The sequence below is a fragment of the Hirundo rustica genome, chromosome 4 (genome assembly GCF_015227805.2).
Source record: "Hirundo rustica isolate bHirRus1 chromosome 4, bHirRus1.pri.v3, whole genome shotgun sequence".
Lineage (NCBI taxonomy): Eukaryota > Metazoa > Chordata > Aves > Passeriformes > Hirundinidae > Hirundo > Hirundo rustica.
The window spans coordinates 48,047,297-48,066,038 of record NC_053453.1 but is presented as its reverse complement, the minus strand read 5'-3'; the positions used below and the strand labels follow the sequence as shown (position 1 = coordinate 48,066,038).

The 18,742-nt window shown below is 46.6% G+C and overlaps 1 protein-coding gene across 9 annotated transcripts; it reads left to right on the top strand.

Moving 5' to 3' along the window:
* Positions 1 to 1,554: 1,554 nt before the first annotated feature.
* LOC120751585 (suppressor of cytokine signaling 1-like) lies at positions 1,555 to 16,918 on the top strand. Of its 9 annotated transcripts, none has more exons than XM_040061626.2 (4): positions 1,599 to 1,617; positions 11,101 to 11,238; positions 11,441 to 11,565; positions 15,313 to 16,918. In XM_040061626.2, the coding sequence occupies exon 4, from the start codon at positions 15,379 to 15,381 to the stop codon at positions 16,060 to 16,062; it is 684 nt and encodes a 227-aa protein (XP_039917560.1). In that variant the 5' UTR covers positions 1,599 to 1,617; positions 11,101 to 11,238; positions 11,441 to 11,565; positions 15,313 to 15,378; the 3' UTR covers positions 16,063 to 16,918. The 9 variants fall into 9 exon arrangements, with proteins under 9 accessions (XP_039917564.1, XP_039917560.1, XP_039917557.1 ...); XM_040061625.1 differs by lacking the exon at positions 1,599 to 1,617 and adding an exon at positions 1,736 to 1,804; XM_040061629.2 differs by lacking the exons at positions 1,599 to 1,617; positions 11,101 to 11,238 and adding exons at positions 1,751 to 1,804; positions 10,830 to 10,889.
* The last annotated feature ends 1,824 nt before the right edge of the window (positions 16,919 to 18,742 follow it).

Here is an 18,742-nt window from a genome sequence, read left to right as displayed (position 1 = left end):
AGTCACACAATAAGTGTTATAAATATCCACAGAAGGAAACAGACTCCCTGCTAGGCAACAGTAAAGCAAACCACAGGATATTTTTGAAGCTGTCATCCAAAAATACAAATAAAAGTGTGACAAGCCTACTTAAAAACCAAAAATGGAACAGATGAGCACTTCATCCTACTGTGATTTAGAGCTCCAGCAACAGGTCCTCCCACTGAAGCATGTCTGAAAAAAAATTAAGTGCTTTGCCCAGATTCTTATGGAAGTTCAGAAATTCTTCTGTGGTCAGCAACATCTTCATGCTTGGTTGGAAAAAAGAAAAAAACAAAAAAACAACCCAACAACAACAAAAAAACCCCAAAATTGATGTCTCAACACTCAGTGGAACTTCTGGCACGGCTGAGGATCAGATTCAGCCGTGTGTTTTTGACTGCTTTATGCTCCCTAGTAATGCCAAGCAGCTGTAAAGCTTTCAGTCTGCTGCTCAAGCTGGAATTACAGCTGCTTGACATCACTAGGCTGGTACAGAGCAGCCAGAGCACGTCTGGGTTTGTATATAGCTTTTTCAATAGGGGAATTCACCTGGTATGCACGCACCAGGGAATGTGTGCAGCATCTAGAGAAAGCATGTAGGTGAGTGAGAGCTCTGATGATATGGTCAAATCATAGCTTCGTTACAGGCCTAGGCCTTTAAACTGTGAGGCTTGTACTGAATTCCAAAGTTTATCTTTTCTTCTCTTACGTCTGTTCTCTCTGAGTAGCAATATGCTTACAATATGCACCATGCAGTGCACTATTTATATTTCATATAATAACGTTTCTCTGCATTTGTAATTTTTTACGCCATTTCCAGTATTTTAATTTGACCCACCAAGGCAATAGAGTGCGTTTTGCGGCACGCTCCTTAAATGCATATTACCCTGCCACACACGCTGCGTTTCCAGGGTGCCCAATGTCCTTCTGAGTGCTCCTGCAGTGCCCGAAAGGAGCTGGGAGAAATCTGGCAGGGAAGGTCGGGGCAGGCTCTGTTTTCCGCTGGCGTCAAGAGCCCTCTGCGCCACCCCCTCGGCCCTGGACATTGCCCCTTCCCCGGTGCTTGCGAGTCCCGATGCTCTAGGCTCGCGTCGCAGGGCAGCCGATGGTGGCTGGGAGGAAGGGCAGAACGCCGGACCGGCCGCCGCCTCCCCGGGGCGACACGTGGCTCCAGCGGGTCCCGGGGCTGAGGGATGCTGCGGTGCCGTCCGTCCCAGTGGGGTTCCTTTGCCAGTCTGCGGTGAAGGAGTTTTAACAGCATTTTTTTTTTCCTTTCCTTTTTTCCTCTCGCTTCCCCCTATCCGTCCAAGTTTTCTTAAAACAAACAAACTTTCTTCTTCTTCTTCTTTTTTTTTTTTTTTTTTTTTTCCCCTGCAAGAGCCACGCGGTGGAAAGACGGAGTGGTGGAAGAGGGAAAAACCCTTCCCCTCGCCTGTGGCTCCTTCCTCGGAAAATAAACATTTGGGGGGGTTTCCTCCCCTCCCACCCCTCCCATCCCTTCTGTGCCGCTCCGCTCCCCGGAGTCTAAGCCGCCGCTGCTGCGCCTGCCCGCCCCGCGGCTGAGGAGGGCCTGGCGGGGTAGTCGCGCCGCCCCCGGTAATCCGCGCACGGGCCCCTTTGTGACCGAAGGGGCCGGGGGCGAACGCGGAGCGCGGAGGGGAGCGGGGCCGCCGGCGTTTGGCTGCGGGGCGGAAGAGCAGCGCCGCTGTCGCCCCGGCACCGAGCGCTCGCTCGCTCGCACCGGAGGCAGCGCCGCCCGCCCGTGGCCCCGGAGGTGCCGAGAGTAAGCTGTGCTGCGTTAACTGGAAACGGCTTTTTTTGGGGGGGGGAGGGGGGGAGGGGGCGAGTTGCGAGGAGTCTGTCCGTCTGCCTGTCTGCTCCGATCCCCCCTTGGCTTGCGAGGGGTTGCAGTCCCCGCTGATCTGGCTTCTGGCGGGGTTGGGGCCGTTCTCGGCTGGGAAGAAGGGGCGTGTTGACGCTTGGGGGGCTTTTCCCGAGGACTCAGGGGAGATTTGGGGTGCCGGCTTTGAAGGGAGCCCTGTGCTGTACTGGGTTGGCGGCAGGGTGCTGAGAGTAGCCTGGGAGGCTCCATGGGGACTGTCCTGCTGTCAAGGTGTTCTTAAAAGCGTCAGGGCAGGGAGATGCTGCTTTTAAAGTGAAACTTGCAAATTATGTAATGTCTTAGGTGGGTCTGTAGGGAGGCAGCCGCACAAGTCCGGGTAACTTGGTCTTCTCACCACTTCTTTAACACAGAGCCCTGGAGAAGCGGTGCTCAGACTGTTAAACTTAGTGTTAGTTGGAAAAGGGAGCTGCCTGGTAGAAGTGAAGGCATTACAGGGAAGTGGGGTGACTGTGAGCCTTTTCGGGTTGCCTTGAAAGGCGGAGAAACTTGCCATCCTCCAGACCTGGCACAGACAACGCAGCCTCACACCTGCCGTTTCTCAGATCAGTGCTGCGCGGCCATGAAAAGCCTCATCACAAAGGTTATCGCTAAATCCTGCTTCTTTATGCAATCTGAGTCACGGTGCTCACAGCCGTGGAGGATCTGCTACTCACTTTTTCCCACAAATGCATGCACTTTTACTGAGAATTTTGGAATGGTTACCATGTAAAACCTCATGCTACTCTTACGGGGTTTGTTTGTTTGTTTGTTTGTTTGTTTTCTTTTCTTTTAAAAATAATTTAGTTTAAGTGTATATTACTTCTCGCTTAGTAGAAGTTTGGAAACAGGATCTGGATGAATCCCAGAGGTAGCTGAGAGGAACTCAAGGATGTTAAGTTAATGTCCCTGGCTTTTTTCTTCTCCTGCCTGGTGAAGAAGGGGGATGTGGCTTGACCATTGTTCTAGAAAGCTGAGGGTAAAGGGTATTGTTAGCAAGCTGCTATTTAGGACTATGTGGTCCAGACAGTGCCATTTACTAGTTCTAGTCCTTGCAGCTCTCAGAGAATTTAAATGAAAAACGCGGTCACATGTTGACAACACTCAGCTCTGTAAAATGGGGTGGAATCAGAAATAACAAGTTTCCTGATGTTTCATTCTCTATTGACTGTGTCCTTAAGAAGGTATGCAAGCATATCTTTCTCCAAACAGTTGCAACTGCAATTCAGACGCCGTGTGAATCTCAAATGGCCAATTCAGTCACAGCAGGGCAATGGTTATGTGCTTTAAAATCATGCACATGCACAGACATTTGTGAGACTGAAGCTGTATTATCACATAATGTTGAATCAAGTTATGACAAAATGTGGCCCGTTGCTGCAGATGAAGCCAAGCTTTGTTTCTGTGTTCATGAGTGATTCTGCTGGGTATGCAATTTAAAACATAGTTGTGGAAGTATGGATTCTTGTTCTCTCCAGAGGGAAAGGCTCTTGGGCACAAACCCACAGCATTACTGGGATGCCAGCCTCCCACACAGGTTCCCATCTTTTCCTGAGTTAAACTGGGATCTGGGCCTTTGTTATTTCTGTGCTCTTTGTTAATGTTCTGTATGTTGTATGTCCTTTAATAACCTGGCTTGCCTGTTACTTAAATGTAGTGGGGTTGAGTGGCAACACAGGTGTTTTCTGTAAGATAGTGTTGGAAGGCACAGGTAAACTGTGCTGGGGTCCTCAAAAATTGGCATAGAGGAGCACTGGGTAGAGGCTGAGCTTCTTCATATCCTCCAGAGGTATGTGTCTCTGTCCCCACTGTGCTTGCTCAGAGAGGGCCAAAATCAGTTTCCAGGTGACAGCTTCAAACATGCAGCCAGTGCCCCTTACCCTCCTCAGTCCAGCTGGGATTTCTGTGAAGTTGGTGGTCGGTTTGCGCAAGGATAGAGCTGGGGTTGGGTGGTGAAAATTCTTAATTGCTGCCACTAATACTGCAGTTGTATTGCTGAGAAACAAAGGGAAAAAAATGTGCTTTGGAGCTGTGTTTTTTGCCTTCTCTTTTTTCTCTGACCCCACTGGGAATGTTTTTCTCTTTTCTCCTAGTCTTTGCCTTCAGCTCCTTGCCACCCCTCTCTCCCCTTGCCACCCACAGGCTTCTCTGTCCTGATTTCTGCAGCCTTGGTTTGGTCAGCAATAAAGAGAGAGTGCCAGTACATAAATATGACATCATTTGGGTTGGGTTGATCCTGTGGTTAGATTAATAAAAGCTGTGGGGAGGTGGTGTGTTCCTGAGCTGTTATTCCAGGTTGCTGCAGACCTCAGCTTAGGGGTGCTTGCCAAAAGCTCACAAGATGGGAGAGGAAGGCACATGCCGCTCTATAACTTAAAATGTGGATGGGATGGCGTGAGAGCTGCCTGAGCCATGCAGGGATGATACCTTTTTAGAGAGTAAAGCTGTTAAGTCTGTATGTCATTAGGAGGCATATTTATTGAAAATAATGCAACTTAATGCTACATTAATTAGATCCTTGATTACGTGTCAGTAGAGGCAGAAGGCAGGTATGATAGCAACTTGGCCTCTTTTATCCTGTCTGGTTTGCATTTGTGCATATCCTGCGTCCTTCTGCCTCATAAGGTATTTATTAGCTCACCATTTTGCTGACATCAGTCTCAACTGATTTAAAAAAATAAAAGAAAGTGCAGTGCTGTTTGATGTAGCAGGATTTGGTGACTTTGTGTTAGTGAGTGATCAAAATGATGAGTAGAATTCTTTCCCCTTGCCCCTCACCAAATGCAAGGTTTCAAGTTAAGATTTAGAAGTGAGAGGTGTAGAAAATCCTACTTTCTATACTTCTGGAAATTGATGCTTCTGTTCAATAGGTATTTAATAATAAAAATGTAAATTCAGTTTTAGTAGAATGGCTAAATGCTGGTTTGTGTTGTCTTTGGAGACTTCAGAGCTGCCCCTTATTTCCATCCTCTTCAGAGGAGAAATGAAAAGGCCTGTGTGCGCTTCACAGGAAATGAGTGTCTGATACAGGCTTGCACATTTCCAAGAACCGCTCTCAAGGTATTTTGATAATGCACATTCTCTCTGCCTTGTCCCTTCCTGCTTCTGCACTTTGTGTGCTTCTGCTTGTTCACAAACACGTGAAAGTTGAGGGGAAGAATCGAACGGTGCCACTAGTAAGTTTGTAGACGGGCTCCTTTAGCTTTGTACTGGAGCAGTGGCTGGCAAAATTGGGTTAAGTTGGCAGAATTCAGTTGCATTTGTTGTAGAGGGTTTTTGTTCTTCCCCTCACTCCCTAGAAATGCCGAAGAAAAATTTTGACTTCAGATTGTGACTTGTGCAACAAGGGAGTTTTTTGTGTGTGTGTGATTCTGCGGTTCAGAAACAGTTTGGATCTACTTTCATACTTCCTCAGTAGCAGTTTATTTGGAAACTTAGGCTAAAGCTTAGACAATGAGTGTGGCTGTTAGCAGTTAGAAAATGCCAGAGGATCTGCAATCTGAGCTGTGTAGCCGGGCTTCTGCACATCTTGCTGAAGGTGCCTTGCTGAAGCTAAGGGGTTCAGCATAAGTTTGCCTCAGTTGACACACTAGTGGTGATGAGCAGAGGTTTGATTGTGGGAGAATGGTTTGTTTATGCTTTTTGACAAACCAGCAGTGTTGTTCTTTATCCATATCCTTGTTTTCTGGCGAGATTTTGTGGTGTGGAAGGAGGGAAGTTGGAGCTGGAGAAATATTTACTGCTTTAGCAGTAAACACTGAAATCTGCTGTTTGTGTACGGGTGCACGCTGATATTCAAGTCAGCACATCTAAAAAAGAGGTGGTGTTCTTAGTCATTAAAGAATAAGGAAAACATGGACAGAGCTATTTTAACTCTGCAGCAGGTCCATAGTTGATTCCTCATAATGACTTCTTCTACCCTTGTTTACTACTTCAGTTTTCCACAAAGGGCATTTATTCCTTGTGCTGGGTTCCCCTTAGTGTAATGTCAGGTTTGAATGGTTAAGAGGTGTCTTAAAAAGGTATTGCTAAAAAACTCAGCCCTTTGCTGCTGGATTCCTCTGCCTAAGGTCTGCTAAAGCATGACATGGTGAGTACAGCACAGAAACAAAGCGAAGACACTAGAGAGAGAAGAGAAATGAGATTCCTCAGATCAGCTCTCTCTTTGCCCAGTCTATATGATTTGAATTTTTCCTTTTGTGAGTTTTAAAATTAGTTACTTTTCAATCTTGGTCACCTTTGAACTTCCTCTCATCTGGTTTTCGGAAAGAATACAAGAATGTCCTGTATCTTTTTCTGGCATCCTCTTGTATGTATATCTGCTCTCTAAACTGAGCATGAAATTTCTCCAGTCTCTCTCCATACAGTTACACGTCGCTTCTTATTACCCATCTTTAGGCCTATCCTCTTCTTTTCAGCTCTGTTTTTATTTCAGGTGACTAGAACTGACTGGATTCTCTCAGGTAGTGACATTACTGTTATGATCCCACCCATCCCTTTTGCACCCTCCCACTCCTGCTTGCTTCTGCATTCGGAGCTGGAGCTTTCCTTAATGAACCATCAGCACTGTTACTCGGCTCATTGGTCAGCTGCAGCACTTAATTTATTGCTCTTGGAAATACAGACCCAGATGGTTTTCCTGCAAGTCTATGTGTGTCTGCATGTATCAGGACAGAGTCTTGCCTGACCTCCTGCTGCTTTCCTGCTGACAAATTTTGAATGACCTCTAACTTCTCTGTCCTGCAGAGAGTGATTTTGTCACTGTTTACCCTTGGAAAGCGATGGAGTGGGCTCACTAAATTTTGAGTTGGCTGCCTAGATTTAAGTAACATGAGGCTGTAAGCTGCCTGCTGAAGGGCAAGGTTAAGCCTTGGAGGTTTGAGGTTTTGGGGGTAATGACAGCTTGAAGACAAGGGAAAGACAGTTCTAGGAAGAGACCTGGGTCAACATGTGAGTTTGCACAGTCAGGGGGAGGGAGCTGCTTGCATGAGAGATGGGAGAGCCTTTGAGCTGCTTGTACCCATCAGCCTGTTGAGGAGGTGGGATCCTCTGCAAAGTGAGCTGAGTCGAACCGGGGGGAAGATACAGTGGCTGGGAGGGTGGCAGGGAGGTGACCAACTGTGCAGGGGCTGAAATGTCTTGGTTTCCTCGGGCCACCCCTCTTCCACCTCCCATTCACCCTGTGGCATGACTGCTCCATGTCTTCTGCCCGTCTGCTGTACAGGTCCTGGAGTGCTGTTGACTCTTTAGCTTGTGTACTATATCTCACTTTTTGACTTGCCTTGGGGAAGCACAAAAGTGTGTCCTGTCATCTGTTGCTTCTTCAGGTGCCATCTGCCTGATGGAGAAGACTGCCTGGGGGTTGGTGCTCCCCCACACCAGGTATCCTTGTGCTGTTCCTGCCTTAGCAGCACATGTCAAAAGAAGTTCCTTCCAATACTTGCAGCTCTCTAGCAATTGCTACTGCAGCTGATTTGATTGAGAGAACACTTCTCTTTGTATCTCAATCATCCATTACCAGTTCAGAATCTCTGGGTATAGTCCACCACGCCCAGTTGGCTTTCTGCTTTAATGTCACCTTCCCCCATCTCTTTCTGATAGAGCACTCTCTTTTTTCCTTTCAGGTTAATCAGCATTAAATACTGGGAAATCTCTTCCATGTCCGGGGCAAGAAAAAAATAATACCTGCTTGCTTGTGTAACTTTTCTGCAGTGTCCCTGTCCCCACTAGCTGGTAGCCCTGTCTCACTCAATTAAATTATTCCCTCAGAGGTTTTCTGCTTTTGATAAACTGAAAATGCCATATGTTTTCTGGGTTTTGTTTTATTTCTCTTGGCCACCTACTGTCCCAGTTTCATGACAGCCATCCTCATATAAATTTGTTCTCTACCATCAATTAATTTATATTCTTTTATATTGGCTCCTTCAGGATTATTTTTTCATCTTCTGAAGGATTATTGAGGTTGTAGAGAGATTTGAATGGGGACTGTGGTTTTGTAGTGTGTGTGTTTGATGTCTCTGATCCACAGCAGAAGCCCTTGCAAACTGTTGCACCTACAGCTGATACCTGCAGTGTGACCTGTGTTTTCCCCCAGGCTTGTCCTCTTAGCCAGGCAGCATCTCTGTGTTATCATTTGTGAGAGACACACTCTGTCACTTAAGATTTCCTAAATAACCTTTCATGACTTAATTTTTTTAAAAATTCTTTTTACTTTTGACTCTGAGGACTAGTTTCTTTATTTTGTGTGTTGGAAATCCCCCACTAGAAAACTTAGTGTTGTGGTGCATCTGTGCTTTCTGACCCTTGCCCTTTCCTCTGAAGGCACAGTAACTGGTAATGGCCCCTCACATCTTTTGAAGCTGGTCCTTCTGAAGAGTCAGGGCAGGATGTTTCCCTTGTCCCCATGTGCTCATGTTGGTTAATTGTCTGGGACTCTTCTCACAGCGTAGTTCTGGTAAGGATTCTGAACCAGTTTTAGCTGCAGACACTGCTCATTTCTCAGAGTTAGCTGCTTCGTTGAATTCCTTCCCCACTCAATGTGATGGTTTTGATAAAAACCCATGGCCATCACAGGGACCACTGATGACCTTTGTGTCTCAGGATTTACTCATTTCCTCAAACAGGGTTCTGGAATAAAGTCAGTTTAGTAGAGAGAGGCAGAGGAAATGTACCTGTGCTGCTGGTCTAGGGGTGGGGGGAGCTGGTAATGCTCAGGAGCCATGATGAGTTGGAGGCAGCCCTGGGCATCGCTACCGTCTTCCCACTGATCCCCCTCTCAGCAGGGAGATGGGGCAGAGCATTTCAAGTAGGGAGACGTGAGGGACTGCAGTTGTCTTGGCTTCTTTCTTCTTCCTTCTTGTGCCTTCTCCCCATCTCCTTGTTTCTGCCGCCAAACTGAGCTCCAGCCACCTTTCCAGAGGGCGGGTTCCTGAGTCGGTGTGCGGTGTGGAGAGAGGGATGGCAAGGCAGCAGCACAGATTCTGTGTTCCCTGGCCAAGTACAAGGCTGAGGTTTTGTGTAGCTGTGCAGCACTGACATTCACAGGAATGGCTGCTCGCTGTGAAAATGCAAAGGTCGGGAGCAATGTGACTGGGCTTCCCTCACTTACCAAAAATGCTGTTGGCCAGAGTCAAGCAACAGCTCTCTTTGCTTAAGCCGTAGCGGGATAGACTCAGCTGCAGCTTTGAAACTTGGTAGTAAGTCCTCTTGTTTCCATTTTTACTTTCTTTTCTTCTTTTTTCCCTAGTTAAAGGAGAAGGCAGAAATAATTCAGTTTCCAGTAGAAAATGCCTTTGGCAGAAGTCACATGGTAGTTTTGCTAGTATTACTTGCAGTGGAATAAGTTGCTTGTGGCTACTGCAGAGCAGCTTCTGAGTTCAGGGAAGTGATGAGGCTTCTCTATTATTCCGAAATGGCAGGATTGCAGTTTGACACTGGGCCATTTTGATGAGGAATAGGCTCCTTTATTTGAAAGTATTTCTGAAAGTATGTAGTATTTCAAAGGTTTGAGGAGGGCACACTAAAAATGGATGTCTTCTAGCTCCTTCTATTAGCCCAGTAAAGACAATTATTTTTTCCTTTAAACTGCCACCTTGTTGGGTTTTTCATGGAGAAACCAAAGTGCTTGCAGACGTCCCTGCCTTGAAGAATATTTGGCACACATCACACTGTCTTATTGGAGTAAAAACCTTTTAGCCCCTATCAGCAAAATACCATATTAATTCAGAAAACACATGTCATAGAAAAGTATGTTAAGAAGTACCAAACATTAATATTAGATCCATGCAAAGTTATTTGTGGATTTTGAAATATGTTCTCCAGACCCAAAACGTTGGGAGGTGTTTGATAAGACAAGTCTTCTTGCAAGGTGTCCTGCTGCTGATTCCCTGCATGCAAGATTCCTGCACTGTGTGTCTACTGTGCAAAATAGGAACTGCCGCAGTGTGCGTGCTGCCTCAGCTTATTTTATTAAATATTGCATCCTTGAATGCTGGTTGTACAGGGAAATGCAGTTTTGGTTTGCTGTGTGTGTGGTGTGATTTGTTTTTTTTCACCACATTTTCTCTTATGTGTCAGACATAATGGCAGCTTCATATCAAACTGCCGTGGCATAAAAGATAGAGGGAACTGCGATGTATCCAAGGCCTGCTTTGTGCTGGAGAAATTGGCTGTGATTAACATTGGTCCTCATGGATGAGCTGGGCCATATCCTCCTCTAACCACAGCTCCCTGTGTTCTGTTTGGCATGTCTGTCTGCGCATCTCCTTTCCCTTCCCACTCCGCAATCCCTTTCTGCATCAGCCCTGGTCAGCTCGGCTGTGGCAGGGTGCTCGTGGCAAGGGCCTTTGGTGTGACCAAGCACCGTGGTGGTGACAGCGCAGTTCAAACCAGTGCCAGTGTGTGGCAGGTGGTGGCAGCCTGGGAACCGGGCTGGCCTACCATTAAAACCTAGTGGTGCATGCTTGGCTCTTACCAGGTAGGTTTCTTCCAGCCCTTTGCTCAAGCTTTCCTTTGAAACAGACTTCCCAGCCACAAATCAGTATGCAGCACATTTCTGTGGGATACAGATGTGCAAACAGGAGATGTCTGCTCAGGCTCTGCTGCCTGGAGTAGGGATGCTGTCACAAGGGCTTGCAGGGTATCTTAGGAAGAGCTTTTCCTAATTATCCCAACCTCCATCTAACTGCTCTGGGAACTGCAGGGTTGATATCTGGGAGATGTCAAAGCCAAATGGAGTAGTAGTGGGAAAGTGTAATAATGGGAGTGACCTGCAGTGTTGCTAGCTGCAAGTCAGTGTAGCTTGTGGGGTGTGTGCCCAGTTTGGACTGGGCTGGGGAGGATGCAGAGAAGTGATGTTACATGGGTACAAGTGAAGCCCTGCAGGGACTGCCTCTGAAAGGCATGCAGAAAGCTGGGATTGTTTTTTCAGCTTGCTGATGGATCCACTGACAGTCACGATTGCACACGTGGTGCTCTGCTTCTCCACCAGGTCAGTGAATTTACTTTTCCATCTGCGAGGTGAGAAGGAGAAGTCTTGAGAGCTGGAGTAGCAGGGCAGAAGAGTGTGGGCCAGAACAGATTGGGTCACAATTAGGATAACTCAGCAGTGAATGGATACCTACGTGGTGTCAAATAAGATACTCTAAATGTTGTGCTTTGTATTCGGCACAAGTTGGGACTTTGCTGTTCTGAATCCTTAGGTTTATTCCTGTTGCCATAATCTCTTAACATTTGGGGTTTATGGTTCCTGCTTCTGGAAGATGATGGCAACTTTATGGTCTTTCCGTTTGTCCTTGTGCCACCGGTGAGCTGCCTGGACCTAATCAGCTCATGGCTTTGTAAGCAGCAATAGTAATAACAACAGCAATAATCTGCTGTCTCTGTTGCTATCTGAAGTGCTGTATACGTGTTTCTACACTGCACAGATCAAAGAGATAGAGACAAACAACCTGTCCCCAGATTTGTTGTATTTTAGATCCACATTACAGCAAACTAATGGGCTTAGTCACCTGTTTGATGGATGTATCTTTCTTTTCAAAGGATGGATTTGCTCTGTAGTAAAGCCGTGCAAAAACTGGGAAGTGCTGCATCAGAGCTTTTGAATTTGGACCACTTCCAGTCCTGACATCCAGAAACTCATCCCTATGAATGGCAAAGACAAAGGGGTAAGCTTTTTTAAGTGTCCTGGAAGAAGAGTGCGAGGATGCATCGTAGCTGAGTACTTGAGGCTGATGTTGAACATACCAGATTTGTCAAGCCACATGGTGCAGGGTTGGCTTGGCTGACACCACATGCTGTGTATAGTCCCCTGGTTTACTAGAATTGTCTCCTTATATAAAATATGCTGCCTTGCCTGGGTTATGAAGTGAGGAGGAAAGCAGAATGCCCTGTGTCAAGAGCACATATTTTGAAAAGCTCTTGAACTTGCAGTAAATCAGAAAATCTGGGGAAACTTAACCAGCCTTGTAACTGGCAGGACACCAGCTTTTTACGGTATGTTGCTTTGGCTGCAAGCATTGTTCTGACTTGCAGCAGGGAGGTAATGTGTTTGGGTGTTGGGGTTTTTTGAGTTTTTTTGGAGGGGAGAAGATGGAAAGCAAGTCGTGATGTGACAAGTCAGCAGAACTAATTATGCATGTGTATTTTATTGTACCCCTGGCTTGGTTTATTCCTAATCCTGGGTCTGCACATCCTCCTTGATGTGGGAGGCTGTCATTGTCGAGATGGCCATGGCACTCAAGAGTGCTTCTTTAAAAACTTCAGGGGGCTCCAAGCATCAGTACCTTGTTATCTAAAAGTCTTTCATATCTTTTCTGTGTTGCAGTCCCATTAGTAGCTCCATACAGCTCTGGCTCTTTCTCTCCTCCTTCTACCTTCCTTCTGCAATTCCAGCTCGCTCCTTCCTGTCCCTGGCACAGCCACCTAACCCTGTCTGTCCCTTGTATGGTGTCTTACCCTTTCTGTCCCTTGCACGACCTCCTGTCCCTTCCTCCTTGCAGCACTGCCAGCAGACTCCTCTCCCACCTAATTCACTCTTTTATCACACCCATAGCTGTGACGGCAAGGCTGTTCTTTGATAATGAACACAGCTGCAATGTATGGGAGGCAAGATTACCTTTAGCACTATCTCTGTCTTCCCACAGGAGGCCACATATGCCTAGGACCTGTTGACCCATTAAAAGCGAATCTTAAAGGTAGTATCAGGAAGCACTTCTAGGGCTAATATTACTGTAACTAATGCTGTGCTGCAGGCCAGGCACTTATCTCTTGGAAATGGGTCACTGAAGCTAAACAAATTCCCCCCATCTGAGGCTCTGACCTATATGTAGATTTCAAACCAAGTGAACAAATTGTCAAGGTGCTATTTTTGCATTTACTTTGAATTTGAAATGATGACAGTCTCAGTTCTTAGTCACATTTCTAGTAGCAGTGGATTTTTCTTAAAGGACTTGGGTGAATGACTCAAGGTTGAAAACTGGGACAAACCAGTTTGGGGTTTTTTCTGTCAAATAGCATCTGCAGCCTTAAAGAAATTATATACTTGTTGTTATTTGTAAAACTAGCCTGGAAATGAAAGAGAGCTGCCTGCTTCAGTTTTCATGCTTGAATTAAATTTCCAACCTTGACCCGTGAAATTGGCAAAATTTCCATTTGAACCCAAGAGAAGTTGCTGTTTAGGAAGGTTCTTTATCACTCGTTTTGAAGCTACAGCCACAGCACTGGAGGCACCTGGGGGATGACCTTTTTTTTCTATAGGAGCTAATGTCAGAGGGTCCTATAGCTTCCTCACCCAGCAGAGAGAAGAAGGAGAGGGACAGAAATGCTGCAATTCCTTTTGGTGCCTTCTGTGCTGAGTTTTTTGTGGTGATAGATGGCCCTTATTGCTGTAGTGGTGACTGTTTGCATCCTGCTCACTAAATCACCTTCACCTAAGATTTATTCTGACTTGCTGAATGGTCTGAGCAGCTTTCAACTGCTGCCTTTTTCTTTTTTTTTTTTTCTTTTTTCTTTCTTTCTTTCTTTCTTTCTTTCTTTCTTTTTTTTTTTTTTTTTTTTTTTTTTTTTTTTTTTTTTTTTTTTTTGGTGTGTGGGGGTGTGTGTGTGTGTTTTGTTTTGTTTTTGTTTTTAATGGAAAAGAAAAAAACCCAACTTGATTAACTCCTTCCTACCCCTCTCACCTTTCTCTAAGCATGGATTTTCCCTCCTACTATGAAATTACCTAGAAGGCAGGATCAACAGCATTCAGAGCAATACCAGGGACATTAGTGGCTTGTGGACTGCAAATCACAGGGCCGTAAGCTGGATAAGCTTCCTAGGCTGCTCTTGGAAAGGATGGTTATGGCTCCATATATGAAATGTGACTGGCAGCTACATTACTGGTATTACTGTTAAGTATTGGGAGAGATGTTAGGCTAGAAAAGATGTTTGTAGTAAGGCATTGCCAGGCGCATGCCTACGCTCCCTAACAGCTATGTGTGAAGGAAAGATGCTAGTCCTCTCCCAGGGTGCAGAGTGTTCACAGCCTCTCAGCTGGCACCAGCACCAAAAGGAATGTGAAGCTTTTGAATACCTGGCAAAGGGTTTGAGCAGGGGAACCTTGCAAGGAGCTAACCTTACAGTAAAGCTCTCCCTGCGGAGCAAGCCCAGCACAGGTCCCTGCACATTCCCTGGGGGGCTGCCTGCCTGATAGGAGCCCCGATGCTCTGGTGAGTCTGTGGTGGGGGAGAGACTGCTGCAGATGAAGTGTGTCTCCTCCTCTGCTGCAGGCTGTGCCATTACTCTGTTCTGCTCCAGGCATGGCTGTGCTGTGAGTGAGTATGAGTGGGTTAATGGAGTATGTCAAGGGAGCGAGGGCAGCATTTGGCGGCGAGCTACTGACTTGTCAGGCCTGGGGAAGTGGTATGTTACAACTCGGCTTCTCACCGAGAATGAGCCTCTAGCTTAGGGCTGTGGTTTTTTTGTTTGTGCCAATACAGACACACACATTTAGAATATGTATTTTTTTTTTAATATAATTGAAGTGACTTGGATGGCTGATGGCAACCCTGGGTTCAGAAATTTGCATTTCTGAAGACGGCCTGGTGATAACACAAGGTGCAGTAGATGAGCAGGGTCATGACAATACATTAGAGGATGGTGACTGGGAGAGGGCAGCATTGTCTGCAGGCAGGGGGAGTTGTCCTTCTGGAAGAAACAGAAGTTAAGAGTCTGGAAGGGCATCAGCAGTGTCTGGTACCAGTGTTAAGTGAACTCATTCATGGTAGTCTCAGCCTTGAAGTTGTTGTAACATTTCTTGAAGGGGTCTTAATCTGAGACCTTTGTTTTCTCCTGACATACACACACGTCTTGGCATAAGGAAGTGGTTCCTGGGATTTGGTGAGAAAGACTCATACCTGTCTTCTGCTTTTGCTAAGTCCCGTTGTCAGTCTTTTTGTTGAAGAAAGGGTTGGAGAAGTGTGAGGAAACCTTTCTATCTTTCACTGAATGACAAAATAAATTATACTTTCCTGCTTTAGGAAATACTTGCCTTTTGATTTGTAGTGTCATTTCACCTTTCCAATCTCAAGGCTGCTCTGAAGAGTCTCAAACATGTGGCAGAGGGGAATCTTGAAATGCTGAGACCTGCTGGGTTCAAACCAGCCTGCTGGAGGGTGTGCAGGAGCCTCTGGCTGTGAATCACAGAAACCCAATTAATGCAGAGCTCTGTAAAGTGTCACTTTGTGCTGGTGGGGTCCCAGCTGGAGCCCTTTCTATACATATATCCTTGGTTGTCCCCACAGCTGGGGGTTGGTGACATGCAATAACTCCTTAGTACCCTCTTTGGTCCTTTTGCTGGTCTTTACCCCTTGGGAAGTGTCTTGCCCAGGCTGAAGAAAGTATTGGGTTTGCCTCACTCTCCTTCTGTTCTACAGGCTGGATGCAAAGGAGGAAGCATGGTAAAGGCAGAATCATTCCAGGATTCATGGGCTCTTTGAGAGATGATCAGAGGGAGGCCAGATGATCTGCACAACACACACACCACTGTCTCTCATCTGCAAAGGCAGCATCGGAGCGTTCTCCCCGGTCCCGCACCACCCGGCTTGCCTGATCGTTTCCGGATGTTTCGAAGCTGCGAGTGGGAAGTCCTGGAGCGATCCCTCAATATCCTCCAGGCCAGTGACTTCTACTGGGGCCCCTTGTCTGTGGGGGAGGCTCATGCCAAGCTCCAGCGGGAGCCCGTAGGCACCTACTTGGTGCGGGACAGCTCGCAGGGGAACTGCTTGTTCAGCCTGAGCGTGCGGATGCCCACGGGGCCTGTCAGCCTTCGAATCTCTTTCCAGAAGGGCTATTTCCGCCTCAAGAACTGGTTTTCAGACTGCGTGGTCCGGCTGCTGGAGCTGGTGGTGGCAGGGACCCGGAACAACCCCTTGCACTTTGATGAGATGGGGGGAACTCCCCTGGTCTTCTCTGAGCCCTTGTGCCGGAGCCGCCGGGCAGTGCCTACGCTGCAAGAACTGTGCTGCCGGAGACTCCCTGCCGGTGCCATGACGGAGGACAGAGCAGGGCTGGGGGGCTCCTTGGGGATGTGTTTGAGGGAAGAAGCCTTCTCACCCCTGGACAGAAGGGGAGGATCAGAAGGGAACGTTGGCCCCAGCCCTTCTCTGTGCCGGGCTGGAAGATGATGCCACGAAGGGAGATGCCTCTTTTATGGCTGTGCTGGTGGGATGTGCGCCACACCAGTGAGGCTGGACTGGTTGCTGGGAGAGGAAAGGGGAGGGCAGAGGGAACAGAGCTTGAACCCGGGTGGCTGTGACAGGTGTGTCCTCATACATACACAGTGAGTGTGACTTTACCCAGACATGCCTGGGGTAAAGCCAGACCTGAAGAGCACTTTTCCACTGCCACCAAGTTCTGCTCTTTGCTCCATTTATAACTTAAAAGCTTCAGAAAAAGGTGAGTTGCCTGTCCTCCCGTGTCAGCCCTGTGTTCTCTTCTACCCCAAAGTGATTGAGCTCATTTCTGCCTCAAATCTGCCCTTGTGGAGTGCAGCTGGGTCCAGTCCCACAGCAGTGCAGCTTGGACATCAATGGGCGTGACCCTTGTGCTGACCCATGAAGCTGTGGTGGAGCAAGAGCTCGTTTCGCTCCTTGAAGCACAAATGTGATGCCTGTTACTTCAGAAGCTGGTGTTTCCACCAAGTGAAACCATTGCAGCCATGTACGATACATGCAGCTTCACTGGCTTTTGCATTGCTTTATTTGGTTGGATTTCTGAGAGTGAAGATGGGTTATGCTGTACTTAAGGGCATGGCATTCCTGCAGAGATAACTCTGGTGTGGAGAGTTGTATCTGCCCTGGGAGGGTGTGAAGAGATGGGGTCCTGCACCCTGTCTTAAGATCGTCTGATAGTGTACTGCTGCCATCTGTTGAGCATCAGAAGATACTTTGGTTTTGCCTCTGAAAGGGCAAGGAATTTTTTTATAATTTTTTTATATAAACTTCTAAAATTGAAATAAAATTTTTATATTGATTTTTAAAACTCGGTGAATACATAGCAATAACTTCATTCCCTTGTAATGTCGGAAGCCCAGTTAGTTTAGTGCCCAGGCTTGGCAATCAAACTGAAACTGAACAAGTGAATTTCTCCTAAAGACAAAAGCATAAATGAGTGGTCCTATCTGGGAACATTGAAATTCATCTTGTAGTGTAATTAATTTAAGAATTTTCTAAACAGAGAATACTTCTGAAAATCTCAGCCCTACATTTTTGGAAAGTTTTTTTTAGTACCTTAAAATTTGTACTGAGTTGAGTGTTTGAAAAAAAACCTGAGTAATTCAAGATCTTAGAACAGGGTGCAGCATCAGTGAACTTGAACTAGTGAGTATGAGTACCAATGGGAGGAGCAGAGTTGGCTTAAATAGGTCCATTTCTGGGATAGTCACTATGATGTCTCCAAAATAACTGATTGAAAGCAACTACATGAAACAAGAAGTTCAGATACTCTAAAATTTGAGCCAAACCATTTTATATGCTGCTAAACATCCAGAGGTGGGCATGCAGCCGCTTTGCTCATGTTGACTTTCCTCTTCAGACCTGTATGGAAGAAAAAAGCTGAACAGGGGAAGAGAGTACACTGAATTTGCTCTATTGTGTTCAGCTCTTTCATCTGAGGAACTAAAGCGTGTGGTCAGCACAGAGAGATACAGGCTGTGATTCATCACAGGAGCCTAACTTAAGACACTCTGAATTATTCTCTGGAGGGCTCTGTTGCTCTGCTGGTGGTTAGATGCCTGGCTGCCTATCTCAAGGCATTGGCTTATGAACCAAGGTAGTTAGATACATGTCAGGGAAATGGTGATCTTGTCCTTGCTGCCTGCTCCTTCCAGCTGCAGGGAGACCAGAGGCAGCTCAATGGTCCTGCAGCTACTGCATCTCTCAGCCCAGTGCAAAAGCAGGAGCTGGGATTGTTAATTTCGGCAGGGTTTGTGTGCCCTGGGGTAAGTGAAATGTGGGCATAGTGTTGCTTGCTGCCAGCATCTCAGGCGGCTCTGGGCACCTCTGGGACCATTCCTAGGCTCTTGAGTGAAGCCCCTGCCTCAGCAGGGTCAGCCACACAGCTGCCCTCCTCTGCCATGGAGCAGAGGGACTGGATCTGCTGGCCCAGGCATCATGTCCAGCCCCTGATCCTTTTCTTTCTTGAGGATGTCTGCTGAGATGCCTTGGCTGCCTTCCTGCCTTCCCTTCAGAAAGCAGGGTAGTCGAGGAGCAGTATAATTTCTTTCATGTTTGGAACCAAGCACAGGAATGCTTCTGTTTTCTGGCCACGGTTATACCTCACTGAGGGAAGAGCTTTCTAACGGTATTGCTCTGACCTGGCTGTGAACTGTTCTCATTCGGCTGCAAATGAGCATCTGGGGTTGTACAGCTGTGGGCTGCAGAAGAGCCCTATTTGCAGCCTGAATTGCACTTTAGGAAAATCACACCACAGGAGAAAGAAATAGTTTGGATTTTAATAAAGTCTACTTTATTTCTTTATTTTGTTCCTTTTTTTTTTTTTTTAATTGCACAGCAAACACTTGTCTCAGTCTTACAAGTAGGTAAATTCCATGCAGGGCTGCAGCGAATCAATTTGAGATCTGTAGATGAAAAACAGTGAATTACTGCTAAACACTGTTATATTGTGGAAGCTGAAAGCACATCATGTGTGAGTATCTTTATTATTCCCAAGAAGAGGTCACTCTGCAGATTAGGATTGGTGCAAGAAAGGAAATTGGTGTAGAAAGAACAGGAAAGTGAAAAATGTATTGGTTGAGGCAAGCGTTAGAGTACTTCATTCTCTACTTAGATGTTGGAAGAGAAACCT